The sequence below is a fragment of the Artemia franciscana genome, unplaced genomic scaffold (genome assembly GCF_032884065.1).
Source record: "Artemia franciscana unplaced genomic scaffold, ASM3288406v1 Scaffold_855, whole genome shotgun sequence".
NCBI lineage: Eukaryota > Metazoa > Arthropoda > Branchiopoda > Anostraca > Artemiidae > Artemia > Artemia franciscana.
Window position 1 is genome coordinate 172,338 of NW_027068522.1, and position 15,163 is coordinate 187,500.

Genomic DNA, 15,163 nt, shown 5'->3' on the forward strand with positions numbered 1-15,163 from the left:
CACACCGACTCACCCCTCCTCAACGTGAAAAAGTCCCCCTGAAAAAGCCTGTACACCTCATAGTAACCATTACTGTATGTAAACAATGGTCAAAGTTTGTAACTTACAGCGCTTCCCCTGGGAATTCTTGGGGATGATGGTGTCCCCAAGGACATATTTATTAGGTTTTTCACTTATTTGAACAAAAAGGATGTCTCAAAATTTTGATCTGGTGAATTTGGGGATAAAAAGGGAATTGGAGGGGGCCTAGGCACCCTCCAATTTTTTTGGTCACTTAAAAAGGGCACTATAACTTTTAATTTCGTTAGAATGATTCCTCTTGTGTCATTATAGGACAACTGTGTCGATAAAATCACCCCTGGGAAAAAAAAACAACAAATAAATACAGATCCGTGATCTGTCTTCTGGCAAAAAATACGTAATTCCACATTTTGTAGAACCTTTGTAGTGCCATTTTTGCAGGTTGAAACATTTACAGTAGGGTTCACTGATACACTGAATCTGATGGTGTGATTTTCGTTAAGATTCTATGACTTTTAGGAGGTATTTCCCCATTTTTCTAAAATAAGGCGAATTTTCTCAGGCTCGTAACTTTGATGGGTAAGACTGAACTTGATGAAACTTGTGTATCTAAAATCAGCATTAAAATGAAATTCTTTTGATTCAACTATTGGTATCAAAATTCTATTTTTTAGAGTTTCTGTTACTGTTGATCCGGGTCGCTCCTTACTACAGTTTGTTACCACGAACTGTTTGATTCCGTAAGGTTCAGGTTTACCTTAGTCATAATGTGCGTGTCTCCCGTAATCATAGGGATTTTTCATGTTCATATTATTTGTATAGCGGAACATGTCCTTCTTTTTATTTCGATAGTTTAGGATACCTGAAAAAATGAAGGGGAAGATTTCCCCCCGCAACAACCACAGCTATATGCGTGGTTACACTCACTACAACCATAACAGCAACTACAGTAGATATATATATATATATATATATATATATATATATATATATATATATATATATATATATATATATATATATATATATATCCCTATGATTACGGGAGACACGCACATTATGACTAAGGTAAACCTGAACCTTACGGAATCAAACAGTTCGTGGTAACAAACTGTAGTAAGGAGCGACCCGGATCAATAGTAACAGAAACTCTAAAAAATAGAATTTTGATACCAATAGTTGAATCAAAAGAATTTCATTTTAATGCTGATTTTAGATACACAAGTTTCATCAAGTTCAGTCTTACCCATCAAAGTTACGAGCCTGAGAAAATTCGCCTTATTTTAGAAAAATGGGGAAATACCTCCTAAAAGTCATATAATCTTAACGAAAATCACACCATCAGATTCAGTGTATCAGTGAACCCTACTGTAAATGTTTCATCCTACAAAAATGGCACTACAAAGGTTCTACAAAATGTGGAATTACGTATTTTTTTCCAGAAGACAGATCACGGATCTGTATTTATTTGTTTTTTTTTTTCCAGGGGTGATTTTATCGACACAGTTGTCCTATAATGACACAAGAGGAATCATTCTAACGAAATTAAAAGTTATAGTGCCCTTTTTAAGTGACCAAAAAATTGGAGGGTGCCTAGGCCCCCTCCAATTCCCTTTTTATCCCCAAAGTCACCAGATCAAAATTTTGAGACATCCTTTTTGTTCAAATTAGTGAAAAACCTAATAAATATGTCCTTGGGGACACCATCATCCCCAAAAATTCCCAGGGGAGGGGCTGTAAGTTACAAACTTTGACCATTGTTTACATACAGTAATGGTTACTATGAGGTGTACAGGCTTTTTCAGGGGGACTTTTTCACGTTGAGGAGGGGTGAGTCGGTGTGATTGGATTACGTGGGGGATCTTTCAATGGAGGCATTTATCATGAGGGAAGAGAATTTTCATGAAGGGGGCGCAGGATTTGAGAAGCTTTTCGAAGGTAATAATTAAATAAAACAAATACAATCTTGTACACTACTTCATTTTTACTTCAACAAAGGTCTTCAAACTATAAAAAGCTAATAAATTTTTATAATTGTCATGTAAGATCTAATTATTTATTTTATTTAGTAAGTATACAATCACTTCTCCTAATTACTACCCACGAGGTTTCACACTGAATACACACCACTCTTGCAAACCACAAACGACAAATTTTATTTTTTATTTTTTAATCATTAAATTCTAAGGACTTAACCAGTTTTATTTGTGGATAAAAAGGGACAATTTCTTTATTTAAGAGCCTATAGTGTGGAAAAGACTTCAACTTTCTAGATTTTTGCTAATATAGCCTATTAAAATGAGCCTAAAGCTCACTTATGAACAGCATCAAAATTCTCGTATCTAAACAAATGCAAAAATGCAGTACATCTTGTACCACCAAATGGCTAAGGCAATAAAATCAAAACTGGCAATGAATATTTTTTAACAACTATCTATTCAAGCTAAAGCTACCATATATTAAAAGTAAGAAATGTTTCTTTCCACAAGAAAAACTGAAAATATCTTAAGAAAGAGGCTGCTTCCTCATCAACGCCCCGCTCTTTACGCTAAAGTTTGACTCTTTCTCTCAATTCTTCTTTTTAAAACAGTAAGATTAAGATCGTTAAGATTCTATGACTTTTAGGGGGTGTTTCCCCCTATTTTCTAAAATAACACAACTTTTCTCAGGCTCGTAACTTTTGATGGGTATAACTAATCGTGATGAAACTTATATATTTAAAATCAGCATTAAAATGCAATTCTTTTGATGCAGCTATTGGTATCAAAATACCATTTTTTAGAGTTTTGGTTACTATTGAGCCGGGTCGCTCCTTACTACAGTTCGTTACCACGAACTGTTTGATATTATGTGTAAATAAAACATATTAATATACAATATGTTACAGACACCATTTTTTTCCTTTTTTGCGAACTAGTTGTACTTTTTTAACACCACCCGCAAAGTTACCCTAGGTGTTTCTAGTGACCAAAACCGGTTTTCATCTTTGCTTCTCTAATTTTTTGAATTTATTTAGGTTATCACCTTTCTTGCTTGGTGTGTAGCGGCAATTTACCTGCTCGTGTATCAAACAGTTCGTGGTAACGAACTGTAGTAAGGAGCGACCCGGCTCAATAGTAACCAAAACTCTAGAAAATTGAATATTGATATCAATAGCTACATCAAAAGAATCGCATTTTAATGCTGATTTTAAATATATAAGTTTCATCAAGTTTAGTCTTACCTATCAAAAGTTACGAGCCTGAGAAAATTTGCCTTATTTAGGAAAATAGGGGGAAACACCCTCTAAAAGTCGTAGGATCTTAACGAAAATCACACCATCAGATTCAGCGTATTAGAGAACCCTACTGTAGAAGTTTCAACCTCCTATCTACAAAAATGTGGAATTTTGTATTTTTTGCCAGAAGACAAATCACGGGTGCGTGTTTATTTGTTTGTTTTTTTGTTTTTTTTTTTTTTTTCCCAGGGGTCATCGTATCGACCAAGTGGTCCTAGAATGTCGCGAGAGGGATCATTCTAACGGAAATGAAAAGTTCTAGTGCCCTTTTTAAGTGACCAAAAAAATTGGAGGGCATCTAGGCCCCCTCCCACGCTCATTTTTTTCCCAAAGTCAACGGATCAAAATTTTGAGATAGCCATTTTGTTCAACATAGTCAAAAACCACAATAACTATGTCTTTGGGGATGACTTACTCCCCCACAATCCCTGGGGGAGGGGCTGCAAGTTACAAACTTTGACCAGTGTTTACATATAGTAATGGTTATTGGGAAGTGTACAGACGTTTTGAGGGGGATTTATTTTGTTTGGGGGTGGGGCTGAGGAGAGGGGGCTATGATGGAAGATCTTTCCTTGGAGGGATCTGTCATGGGGGAAGAAAAATTCAATGACAAGGGCGCAGGATTCTCTAGCATTACTATAGGAAAACAATGAAAAATAAACATGAAAACGTTTTTTCAAATGAAAGGAAGAAGTAGCATTGAAACTTAAAACGAACAGAGATTATTACGCATATGAGGGGTTCTAAAAATACTTTAGCATAAAGAGCGAGGTATTTAGGAGGAGATAAATACCTTGTTCTTTATGCTAAAGTATTTTTAGTAATTTCAACTATTTATTCTACGGCCTTTCTGATTCAGGGGTCATTCTTAAATAATTGGGACAAAACTTACGATTTAGTGTAAAGAGCGAGGTATTAACGAGGGTACAAACCACCTCGTATACAAAATAAAAATATAAGGTTATGAAAGTTTGTTACGTAAGTTAATTCTTAAGTTACGTATATTTTTTACTAATAAAAACGTTCGTTAAAAATTAAAAGTTCTAGTTGCCTTTTTAAGTAACCGAAAAATCGGAGGGCAACTAGGCCTCCTTCTCCACCCCTTATTTCTCAAAATCGTCTGATCAAAACTAAGAGAAAGCCATTTAGCCAAAAAAAAATTAATATACAAATTTCGTTTTAATAATTTATGTGCGGAGAGCCAAAACCAAACATGCATTAATTCAAAAACGTTCAGAAATTAAATAAAAAAAAACTAATTTTTTTAGCTGAAAGCAAGGAGCGACATTAAAACTTAAAACGAACAGAAATTACTCCGTATATGAAATGAGTTGTCCCCTCCGCAATCCCTCGCTCTTTACGCTAAAGTTTGACTCTTTGCCACAATTCTACTTTTTAAAACAATTAAAAGCTTTAGCGTAAAGAGCGATGGATTGCGGAGGGGACAACTCATTTCATATACGGAGTAATTTCTGTTCGTTTTAAGTTTTAATGTCGCTCCTTGCTTTCAGCTAAAAAAATTAGTTTTTTTTTATTTAATTGCAATATAAGGAAGCTTGAGAAACACAGATATTTGTTCTTTATTTCACCGATAGAGGCACAATTTGTGCTATATTTTTCCCTACAGTCTAGTAAATTGAAGATAAAATTAAATGTTTTTCCTTTTACCCCAACGATGTTCCCGCTGACCCCAGAAAATTTATTACCATTCTCAACTGTTATTTAAAAAGATCAGATGTGACTATTTTTAATTTCAAATATCTAAGCTATGCTGCTTCCTTGGAATGTTTTATGCAGTGCCTCGAAGCCTACCCATTTGTCATAATATCTCAAAAGTATTTTGAAATTCCCACGATCGAGGATTAGATTTCAGGATCTACTAATAAATATTGATGAGGCCCATTAATGTTGATTCAAAATAAACTTCAGTTATTGAAATCAAGGAGACTTTACCTGGTTTCGATTTTGGGTTTGCAAAAAGAACTCTGGCCCGTATAGCTCAAATTGCAGAGATGAAATTATGTTATATTAGAAGCTTTTCAAATGGAAGTCAAGAGCAACATAATAATTCAAAACGGAGACAACTTATCCTGTATATGAGGGAGCCATCTCCCCCTAGCCCCTTCCTAACTCTTTAAGCTAAACTTTTCAAATTGTTTAACCGAAAGATTTTCTGAGCACAATAAATATAGCTTTTAGATTATTAAATACAACTTATGTAATTGAACCAAATACAACATGATTCAAACCTAATGTAAGTTCAATAAGGTTTTATGTAAATGAAACAGCAGATATTAGTCGCTGCGATGGCAAGGCTCGTGATGACCACCTATACAGAGACTAGGAACCGTGCTCGCTTAGGTTCAGCTTTAGATGGGCCAAAAGACTCCAAACCAGACCCTTCTGAGTCTTCCCCATTTCTTATCTTATGAACCAACGCCATAAAATTATTGTCTATATTTTAGGAAAACCAAAGATTTAGCTGGTTAATCATTCAATTGCCAAGATTAGCAGCACATCATCAATTCCTTGATGGTGCCATGATTCCTAATGACAAGAAGATTCATGTAACTGAAAAAAAATAGTGGTTGATTTTGGTTTTGTCATATGTAAATTATGTCGTTTCCAAAAATGAACCTTTATTTGAGAAACATTTGCCAAACATATATAAAAATACTGTTCTGTTGTAGCACAGTGGGTTTGATCTCAACTTGATGATATCAGATGAATCAGAGGTAGCAATGCAGGCCAACTGCAGGGCCAACGCAAGGACCTTAGTAGTCAAAAAGTGCTGTCTATCTAATGCAAAAATATATACATAAAAATGGTTTTGTAGCTAAATTAAGGATAATAAACTGTAATGTTGCCATATTATTAATTACTACATTTGATATTTGTGGTACTTTTATTCATAACACCATTATTAAACAGCTGAATGTCATAAATTGAAAAAAAGGTGAAAAGGTTACATGATCCTGCAAGTGAATTCTTTGAAATTTGTCCAGGTTTGGTTATGACATCTATCACGTTGGAAATCTTTACTTTTCCGTTCGTTAAATACGCCTCAATCCAAAATCGGTATCTGAAAATAAGAAATACATAATTTTAAAAGTTGTGGACTCCTGTCCACAACAAGAATGGACTTTCTCCGATATACTAGTACTAATTAGCACATTTAAAAAGGAATTAGAAGATTTATCCAACTCGCAACGAAATCATTCTATATTGGAATAGAGGGTGTCTAGAAAAACAGGGTAACAAGGTAAAAACAAGAATGTATCTATCCCACCTGCTCACAGGGGAGGAATGGGGAGTCTTCAGGCCTGATATTACCCCAAAATCCTACCCCAGCCCCTCCCAAACACACACATAAACTACTAGAAAGAAATCATAAATGGCGGTGTAAAAATTTACCTTTTCCGATTTTTACCCATGCTCTCCCAAAAATTGCTTTAATATTCCCCTCCTTATCTCACTTTTTAAGGGTTAGACTTGTGTACGCCCACAGTCTCTGTTGATGTAAGTTTGTATAGATGATTGAAGGTTTCAAGGACACTGAAAGCAAAATCTAATTGTCTGAATGTTAGTTATAATTTTGAATAAAGTTGTAATTATCATTTTATATTCTTTCAAAAACTGCAGGACTAAATGTTTGAAAATGAGTTTGTAATGGCAATAGTGTTAGTTTTGATTTCTGAATTTCATAATAAAAAAAAAACATTTTTGCAAAAGACAACTTCAATCCTAACTGTTACAGTTAGTTTAAAGAATATTAAGAACACGCAACAAAAGGGAATTATGACTGGAAATTAAACTAGAAATTGAGTTAAAGATTATATTACTACAGCAATTTTTCGCAAGATTATCGCTTCAGTAATATCTTAATGTATCTCTTTAAAGCCTAATTCTTAATTGAATAAGACAAAGGAAATAAACGAAACAATTAAAATTGCGGAAGGTAAGGGACACACAAATTAAAATACATTCTTCCAGAGGTAAGAAAAAAGCAAATCACAACGCTATTTTATTTTAATAGAATTTGATTTTTTTTTTCATTGGTTAACTTAAATTTTTACCGTTTAATGTTATTTAAAATGTCAATTAGCTTTATGAAAGGATGCCGAATTCATTCTTTTCAACCATCCATACGAGAATTTTCAAGCAGGATGTGTTTCGGAAGAAATTATATGAAAACATTAAAGGGAAATGAGAATTTCAAGAAAAGAAATAAAGACAGAGCCAAATGGAATATATGAAGAGCTTGTGTAGCTGGTCATAAGTTGCATAGGTTATAAGGCCGTAAGCTGTAAAAGAATACAGAATAGTACATAATTGTAATTAAAAAATTTAAGCTTTTAAACAAAATTATATAAAAGATTTAAAATAACTTAGAAAACTAAAAAGTAATTTCTTCCTATTGACAAAAATTATGAACTTGAGCCATATTTTTCTCTTATACTTACTTATGACATGGCTTCAATTCTTTCACGGTCATAAAAGACGGTGCATCATACTTTGCTAATTTGAAAGCAGCTGCTGTATCAGGGTCTCCATCTCCTTGGAACAACACTCGGTATAGGGTCACGTACTTATCTTCAGGATATGGAACTCCAGTCCAATTTAAATCAGCTGACATTTCAGCAATTCGGGTCACAGACAAGCTGATATTAAAATTGTACGGATCTAAAATATTAAGAAAAACGTATTTTAATAAAATTTCGACAAAATTGGTGCGCTGATCGAGTAGCTAATATTCTTGGTAGCTACTATTCTAGCAGCTGCTGGGAGTTATTTTCGTGTATACTGAAATATCAGTTTTCAATTTACTTCAGATAAGTTCTCAGGCACGAGGTTTCTCTTTTACTCAATTTTTTTTCTTTAATTACAGCAAAACAACTTAGCACGAACCAGCTAGACATTTAAAAGTAATTAACAAAAAATGCAATTAAATATTTAAATCAACATATTAGTGCTTGTTTGAACAATAAATGCACTAGAGTCAGAAGTGAATATTTTGTCAAAAAGTATTCACAACTTAGGTTTTGTTCTTTCATTGTTTACATACCTTGCCCTGTTCCACTCATTTTTCTTTCAGTCTCCAGAAGTACAATTTTTTTTTTAAATTAAGACGTCCTAGCAAGAGGAATTGAAAAATAAAAAACATTAATATTGCAATCTTAACGTATTTATCGTCTCTTGGGGGAAAATTACAAAATTTACCGACGTTCAGTTATGCGATTATTATAGAGAATCTGTTTCAGTTCATTGCTGTATGGGAATGGCTAATATTCTCCTGAAACAGTGTTTAATATTATGCAGCAAAAACGTTTTTCTTCACATTCATCCTCCTGTTTGAAAACATTTTATTATCCTGCAAAATAAGTTTTTTTTATTTCCAGGGTATGCCTGTACCGAGGGTTGGGGTCATGGCAAAACCTTAGAAAACTCATTATTTTTCATAATTTCCAAGAATTTTCACAGAAATCATGTATATTTTTTATTTTTTTAGAAATTATTTCAATGATTAGCCATATCAAAAGTTTGGCTTCAACTTGATAAAACAATTATAGTAATTAGAATGGCTTAAAAAAATAGGTATGTAGAATAAGGAATTTTTGGGTGCTACTTAAAGTGTTTTCGCGCAACTTGTACATGATTTAATGCATTAACGGGTTTGAGGCTCGTCATTGAATTACGATTCCATTGTTTATTTCAAGCTTAAAATAAGAGAAGATTCGTGTTCAACAAAAAAAAAATTATAAAATGACGTTTTAGTCTGCTAATTTGGTTTTTAACGAACGAACTCCCATAGATAGCTCCTGAGCTGTTGTTATGCCGTAAAAAGTTTGGCTTGGTCGTCATGGAATGGAATCTATTGTGTACATTTTATTTAGCTGGGAAATACAAAAAGCCAAACTAACCTTCAATATTTAGAGTCTTAAACCTTATTGGTTTATCAGAAATAAGCTCGATGACTTGGTTTTCAAACGGCATAAAGATTATGTTTACTTAGTACATAGTACTTGGCGTAAGCTCTTCAAGTTTGTTAGAAGTCACGTCGCGGTGAAGTAAAGTTCTCATTGTAAATACCTATAAGAAAAAGATACAAATAAGATAAAAAACAGAGATATAGAAAAAAGTTATCTTAAGCTTATTTAGTGTTACTAATGCTAACCAGTTGGTTTACAGCTCAAACCATAAGACAAACGTCAGACAACAAAAAAATTAAAGAAGATACAATGCTGGTTATGATTTTAGTACGCCAGGTATGTGGTGAAAACGTGCTGAGGATATATTCACTTTTGCTTAAGCTCCAGAATAAAGCAGAATGTGGGGGTGGCGGTAATAGATTACTCGCGGCACCTCTCTTGCACAGAATACTAGGCAAATATCCTGCCCAGTGTTTGACCGCAAGGCAGGATATTTTGTAAAAAAGTATCGAAGTTGGATGGATGAAAGGCAGTAATGGCTGCCAAAAAAACTGTCCGAGAATTGATTCCCCCTGGAAATTATTAATGTTGACCTTGGCGCGAGAAGAGGTCCTTTCAAGGATCAAGCCAAGATAGGAGATATGTTTTCTTGCTAGTGCCGGTTCTGAGGGTCAAGACTAGCTGACGAGTGGTTGATGACTCTCACTTCTCTGTTCAGGAACGAGTGTTGCCTACCCAAGTCTGTCTAAAGCAGGTGGATGGTGTCCTCGTATGGGGAAAAAGGGTAGTGCACCCCTCGGTAATACTACAGATGGCTCCTCTACAAAGTGCAAAAAAGAGATAGACAGCCCTACATCAAAATACTGTATCCGATGTGGGCAGCAATAGCAAGCAGCTACTGTTACCGTATTAGTTGTTTCAATATTTTTTTTTGTAGGGAGGTGGATTAATAGGTCTTTGTGGCTTCAGTCTCAACTCAGTTTCTTAGTCCACGTACAAAAATTATAATGATAAAGCCAGACCTTATTTAGCACATTTAAGTAGGGCTTCGTTCAGCTATTTTCAACATAGTATCAATTTCAAATGCAGTATCGTTAATCCTAGTAACGATCAATATGTGTCTCATGCATTACTTTATTTCCGCCACGGGCCATCAACAGAATGGATAGTCGTAGACAGTAGACAGTCTTAGACAGAAACGACTAATTCAACCGTAGATATGTAAGAAAGCCCCAAAATTTGGAGAGTGGGTAATGACGCAAACTCCCACCAAAATGACACAAATTCACGCTAGAAAAAATCCAATCATAAGAATTTTAGTTTTCTCAAGCCGAATGACACATAGCAAGTTCTTGCTGAAAATGACACAAGCCCTACCAGTTTACTTTGGATATAGCTATAAAAGTCACTCAAAGTTCATTGATTTTACTCGGCATTTGTAGATGCAGTATATTCAATGTCACATTCGAAAAGAAAATGACCCTTTTAAATTCTAGATTAATTCTTTTTTTTTTGTCTTGGTCCAAATTAGCTTTCTAGTTTACATTTTGTCTTTTAACCCAATTATGTTGGTTCAGCAAAGGTACAATTTCTTACTCTTTTTTTAAAGTTTTTTTTCTATTATGGAGTTTTTTAAGTTAAATGTCAATAAATTGAATATTCAGCGCCTCTGAGATCTTTCATAATAGTTTGGAATTTTTTTTAGTCAAGATTTGACTGATTTTCACGTTTTTTCAACACTACTAGATTTTACTACTTCTTTTATATAAAGGTCAATTAGAGCTATGAACAAAATGTTAAACTAGCATCAAGAACTGCTAAATTCGAATCAACAGTTCAACTGAAAATTACTATTACCTGCAGGGCTTCCACTTCTAGGGAGATTACCCTATTTTAGGGGAAAATCACTTCTTTTAGGGACACTTATTTTGAATCTAGGGATTCAGGGAAATCTGGGGTAAAGTAAGGGTTTTTAGGGATCTTCAGGGAAAATTCGAATTTTTCAAACGAAGGCTGACAAATTCTTGTAGATTGCAGATTATGCTCAGTCTTCTTGAAAATACTTATGCCGCAGCACTGGCTTATATTGCAAAGATCAGCGCGAAATTTCAAAAAAAAGCTAAAGCGTGAAATGACATTCATTAGGAAGGGACGACTTTAATCCCTTGGATTTTCATTCATTAGGTATTTAGTAATTTAGTTTAGGTAGCCTAGTATTTAGTTTATTTTTAAGCAATGCCTTCGATTGGGTGTAAACTGCCCAACATAAAGAGTATTGGTTAGGCAGCAATTGTAGAATAGGAGCATGCGACCTATGCACTTAGCATTAGGGATTCTTTCAATCTGCTGGTGACCTCTTTTTCCCATGGTCATCTATCTGCAAATCCACAGGGGACTATCCAAATAAAGCACCAGCTGCCTTAGCCGGGAGCCTGGGCAGCACCAGCTGCCCATGGAGGTGACCTTAGGTCGATGGGTGAAAGGTCAGAAACTATAATTTTTCAATTCTAAAATTTTCTTTCAGTTTTATACATTCCCTTCTATGATTGTACAGTCCAGTTAAAGCACATCTGACCTCTTTAGGAGTAAAAAAGAAAAATCAATTCTGCTACTTAAAAAATTAATATTTTAATTGATTTTGTGACTACATCAATTTTAAACAGGTCAGAAGGGCTTAAATTTAATTATGAAGTAAGAAAATATGATTTAAACCATGAAAGAACAGTTTTTGACTTGATAATTGGCAGGCGTTGATGTTTCATCCTGACACAAAATGTCACTCTCCATTGCTTAGCTAAAAAAAACAAGGCTCCAGCTACAATCTGATCATAGAAGAAAGTATACAAGACATTTACGGAAGTTGAAAGACTTATTTCTACCAAGTACGGTCCTGAAAGACACTGACCTAAGGTCACCCTCCTATACAACATGTGTAGACTGTGGCTTCTGTGTCAAAATTTAGGGACAGATGCTGGTGTTGGTGCAAACTGTGGCTTTTTTGCAGAAAAGTTGCAATTCATACTGTCTATAAAGGACCCTGCATTCTGTTAAAACTAGCTGTGAGTACCCTTATTTTTAATCTGATGATTCACATAATAATATTTAGTCTAGTCTTTTGTTCATGTCCACTTGCCTGCCACTTGCCATTTGGAATCATGTAAAATCTACTGTTTTACCTTGGACTGCAGCAATGTGAAGGTAGCAAATTAAAGTATTTTGTTAAGCTAGGTTTACAGAGAAACTTCTTTTGTGTTGTTTTTGCTTGGGTTGGTCCCTCCTAGGTTAGAAGACATCAAAACAAAGCTCTTCTAGTGAAGAAGTGGGTCACAAATTTCTTTCCATTTAAAGTGGTGTTCCAAATCTGAAAATACTTTACTTTGATACTTACTTTATTAATAAAGACAATTTAACTCTTTACTATTTACATCTACTGCACTAATGGAAAAACTGTTTTGCCTTGGACTGCAGCGATGTGAAAGTAGCAAATTAAAGTATTTTGTTAAGCTAGGTTTACAGAGAAACTTCTTTTGTGTTGTTTTTGCTTGGGTTGGTCCCTCCTAGGTTAGAAGACATCAAAACAAAGCTCTTCTAGTGAAGAAGTGGGTCACAAATTTCTTTTTCTATTTAAAGTGGTGTTCCAAATCTGAAGATACTTTACTTTGATACTTACTTTATTAATAAAGACAATTTAACTCTTTACTATTTACATCTACTGCACTAATGGAAAAACCTACGTTTTTGCTGGCGTGCAGTAGTAAAGGTTAACCATTTTCTAAACCAACCAACAAACAACATAATAAATAATTAATTATCATTTATCAAGCTAGGCATACTTCGTTTTGATTTTTGCAAACTAGTGCAATGCAACCATTGCAAATTTTTGGTCCATTCGTACTCCATACTGCAAACTTAAATTATACATGAGGTAATTTAAGTTAATTGAGGATATGCACCTTAATGCCCATGAGCATAGTTTAGCATGATCTAGTTATTGTGTACCCTTGTACAAGTAATTATAGAAATAGACTAGTTTTGATCACTAATAAAACACTTTTTCTAGAGATCATTGACATGCAAAGTTCGTCTGAAAGCCAGTGTACTGACTCAGAGGAAGATAATCTTCAAATTGCATCTAGTCCCGAAAGACGACTGGATGACGAAGATGATGATGTTCCTGAAGTTCACCTCCTGGTGACTCCTCCAAAAAAAAGCAGGGTTCAGGGCAGAATTCCCAAAAGAAAACATTCGAGCAAAAGTTTGTTGACAAGTGGCTTCAGTTACCAATGTGTAAAAATTGGATAGAGAAAAGAGTGTCAAACAAGTCAAAGAAAAAGACTTATGTACCATACTGTAAGTTCTGTTTGAAGTATGTGTATTGTGGGAAATCAGAGTTGACGAGGCATGCCCTGACCAAGCAGCATATAAAAGCAAGCAGTGAAATCGAGACGAAGTCTGGCAGCATTGAAAAACTTCTGACTGTAGGCAGTCATTCCAAAGAAATTGAACAGCGCATCTGCATATTTTTGGCAGACCATAATCTGCCATTACGTCTTGCAGACAGCTTGATTCCTTTCCTCAGAAAATTATTTCCCAATGACCAGGCCCTGGCAGGGGTCACATTGGGTAAACAGAAAGCTACAAATATTTTGCGACAGAATTTTTCGTTGGTGCTACAGAACCAGTTAGTCGAGTTGCTCAAAACCACTTTTTTCTCTGTGATAATTGACGAAACCACTGATCGTATTATTGAAAAACAGCTAGCTATCATGGTTGTATTTTTTAGCGAGAAAGATCTAAAACTTCATGTCGAAGTATTGGATATGGTTAAGTGTAGTGATGGATCGGCTGAGGGCCTGACTAACCGCATCAAGCAAGTCATTGAAGAAACCTCGATTCCCTGGCAAAATATTGTTGGATTTTGTGCAGATACAACTAACGTCATGTTTGGAGCCAATAGATCTGCTTCAACCCTTATGAAAGCCATGGTGCCACACATCTTGAATGTGAAATGCTCATGCCATCTTATTCACTTATGCTCGTCATATGCATGCTTGTCACTTCCCAAGATACTCGAAGACTTGGCACGAAATATCTATGCCCACTTTTCCAGAAGCGCTTCCAGGCAGAGAAGTTCGCCGAATTTCAGGAGTTCTTCCGATGCGAAGCACACCGAATTCTTGCTCCGGGACAGACCCGTTGGTTATCCCTTCAGGCCTGTGTGAAGAGGCTTATTGAGCAACGGGTTGCACTTATTCAGTATTTCGTAGAAACCACGTTTGAAGACCCAACTGCAACAAATGACCTTATCTTGTCGACATTACAAAGCAAGTTGACAAAGCCATACCTTGAATTCATGGACTACTCTCTTGGCCTCTCCAACGAATTCAATACAGTTTTTCAATCCGAACTCCCACTTCTTCAGTCCCTGAAGCTTAGTGTCAGCAAACTTGTGAATGATGTTGCGTCTAACTTCATGAAATTGGACTATATTCGCAATGTTGGTTCGTTTACTGAGCTGGATCCTTACCTTTCAAGTGAGTACCTGCCTTTAAACCAGACATATGTGGGAATAGCTGCAACCGATTCCATGCAAGAACTGGAGGATGCTCAAGAGCCAAGTGATAACATTGATCTCTTTTACCAGTCGTGTCGAAACTACTATATAGTCCTGATCAAGCAGATCAAAGACCGGTTCAAGTTTGAAGACGAAATTTATGACATTTTGGCTTTAGTTTAACCAAGGAATGCAAGAAATTTGAACCCAAGATCTCTAAGGCCACTATTTGTGAGATTTCTTGTTCTAACAGAAAAGTGTTCCCTCCAGAAAACGGACGTAGAATGGAGGTCACAGGCAATGACTGATGTCACTGAGCTTCATTTGGGAGATGCCCAAGTTGAAGACCTGTCAGTTGAACAATACTGGAAGAAAATACTT

The 15,163-nt window shown here is 35.2% G+C and overlaps 2 protein-coding genes across 4 annotated transcripts in view; one reads left to right on the forward strand and one right to left on the reverse strand.

Moving 5' to 3' along the window:
• LOC136043706 (roundabout homolog 1-like) overlaps window positions 1-15,163 on the forward strand; it is a 156,630-nt gene that overhangs the window by 124,898 nt on the left and 16,569 nt on the right. The window lies entirely within an intron of this gene.
• The window catches only part of LOC136043704 (putative epidermal cell surface receptor), a 10,341-nt gene continuing 805 nt past the window's right edge, over window positions 5,628-15,163 (reverse strand). The window contains exons 2-5 of the mRNA XM_065728593.1: window positions 9,220-9,388; window positions 7,762-7,981; window positions 6,268-6,380; window positions 5,628-5,752 (exon numbers count right to left, since the gene is read on the reverse strand). Coding sequence (XP_065584665.1) covers window positions 5,628-5,752; window positions 6,268-6,380; window positions 7,762-7,981; window positions 9,220-9,292 — 531 coding nt within the window. The 5' untranslated portion in view covers window positions 9,293-9,388. The remainder of the gene's footprint in view (window positions 5,753-6,267; window positions 6,381-7,761; window positions 7,982-9,219; window positions 9,389-15,163) is intronic.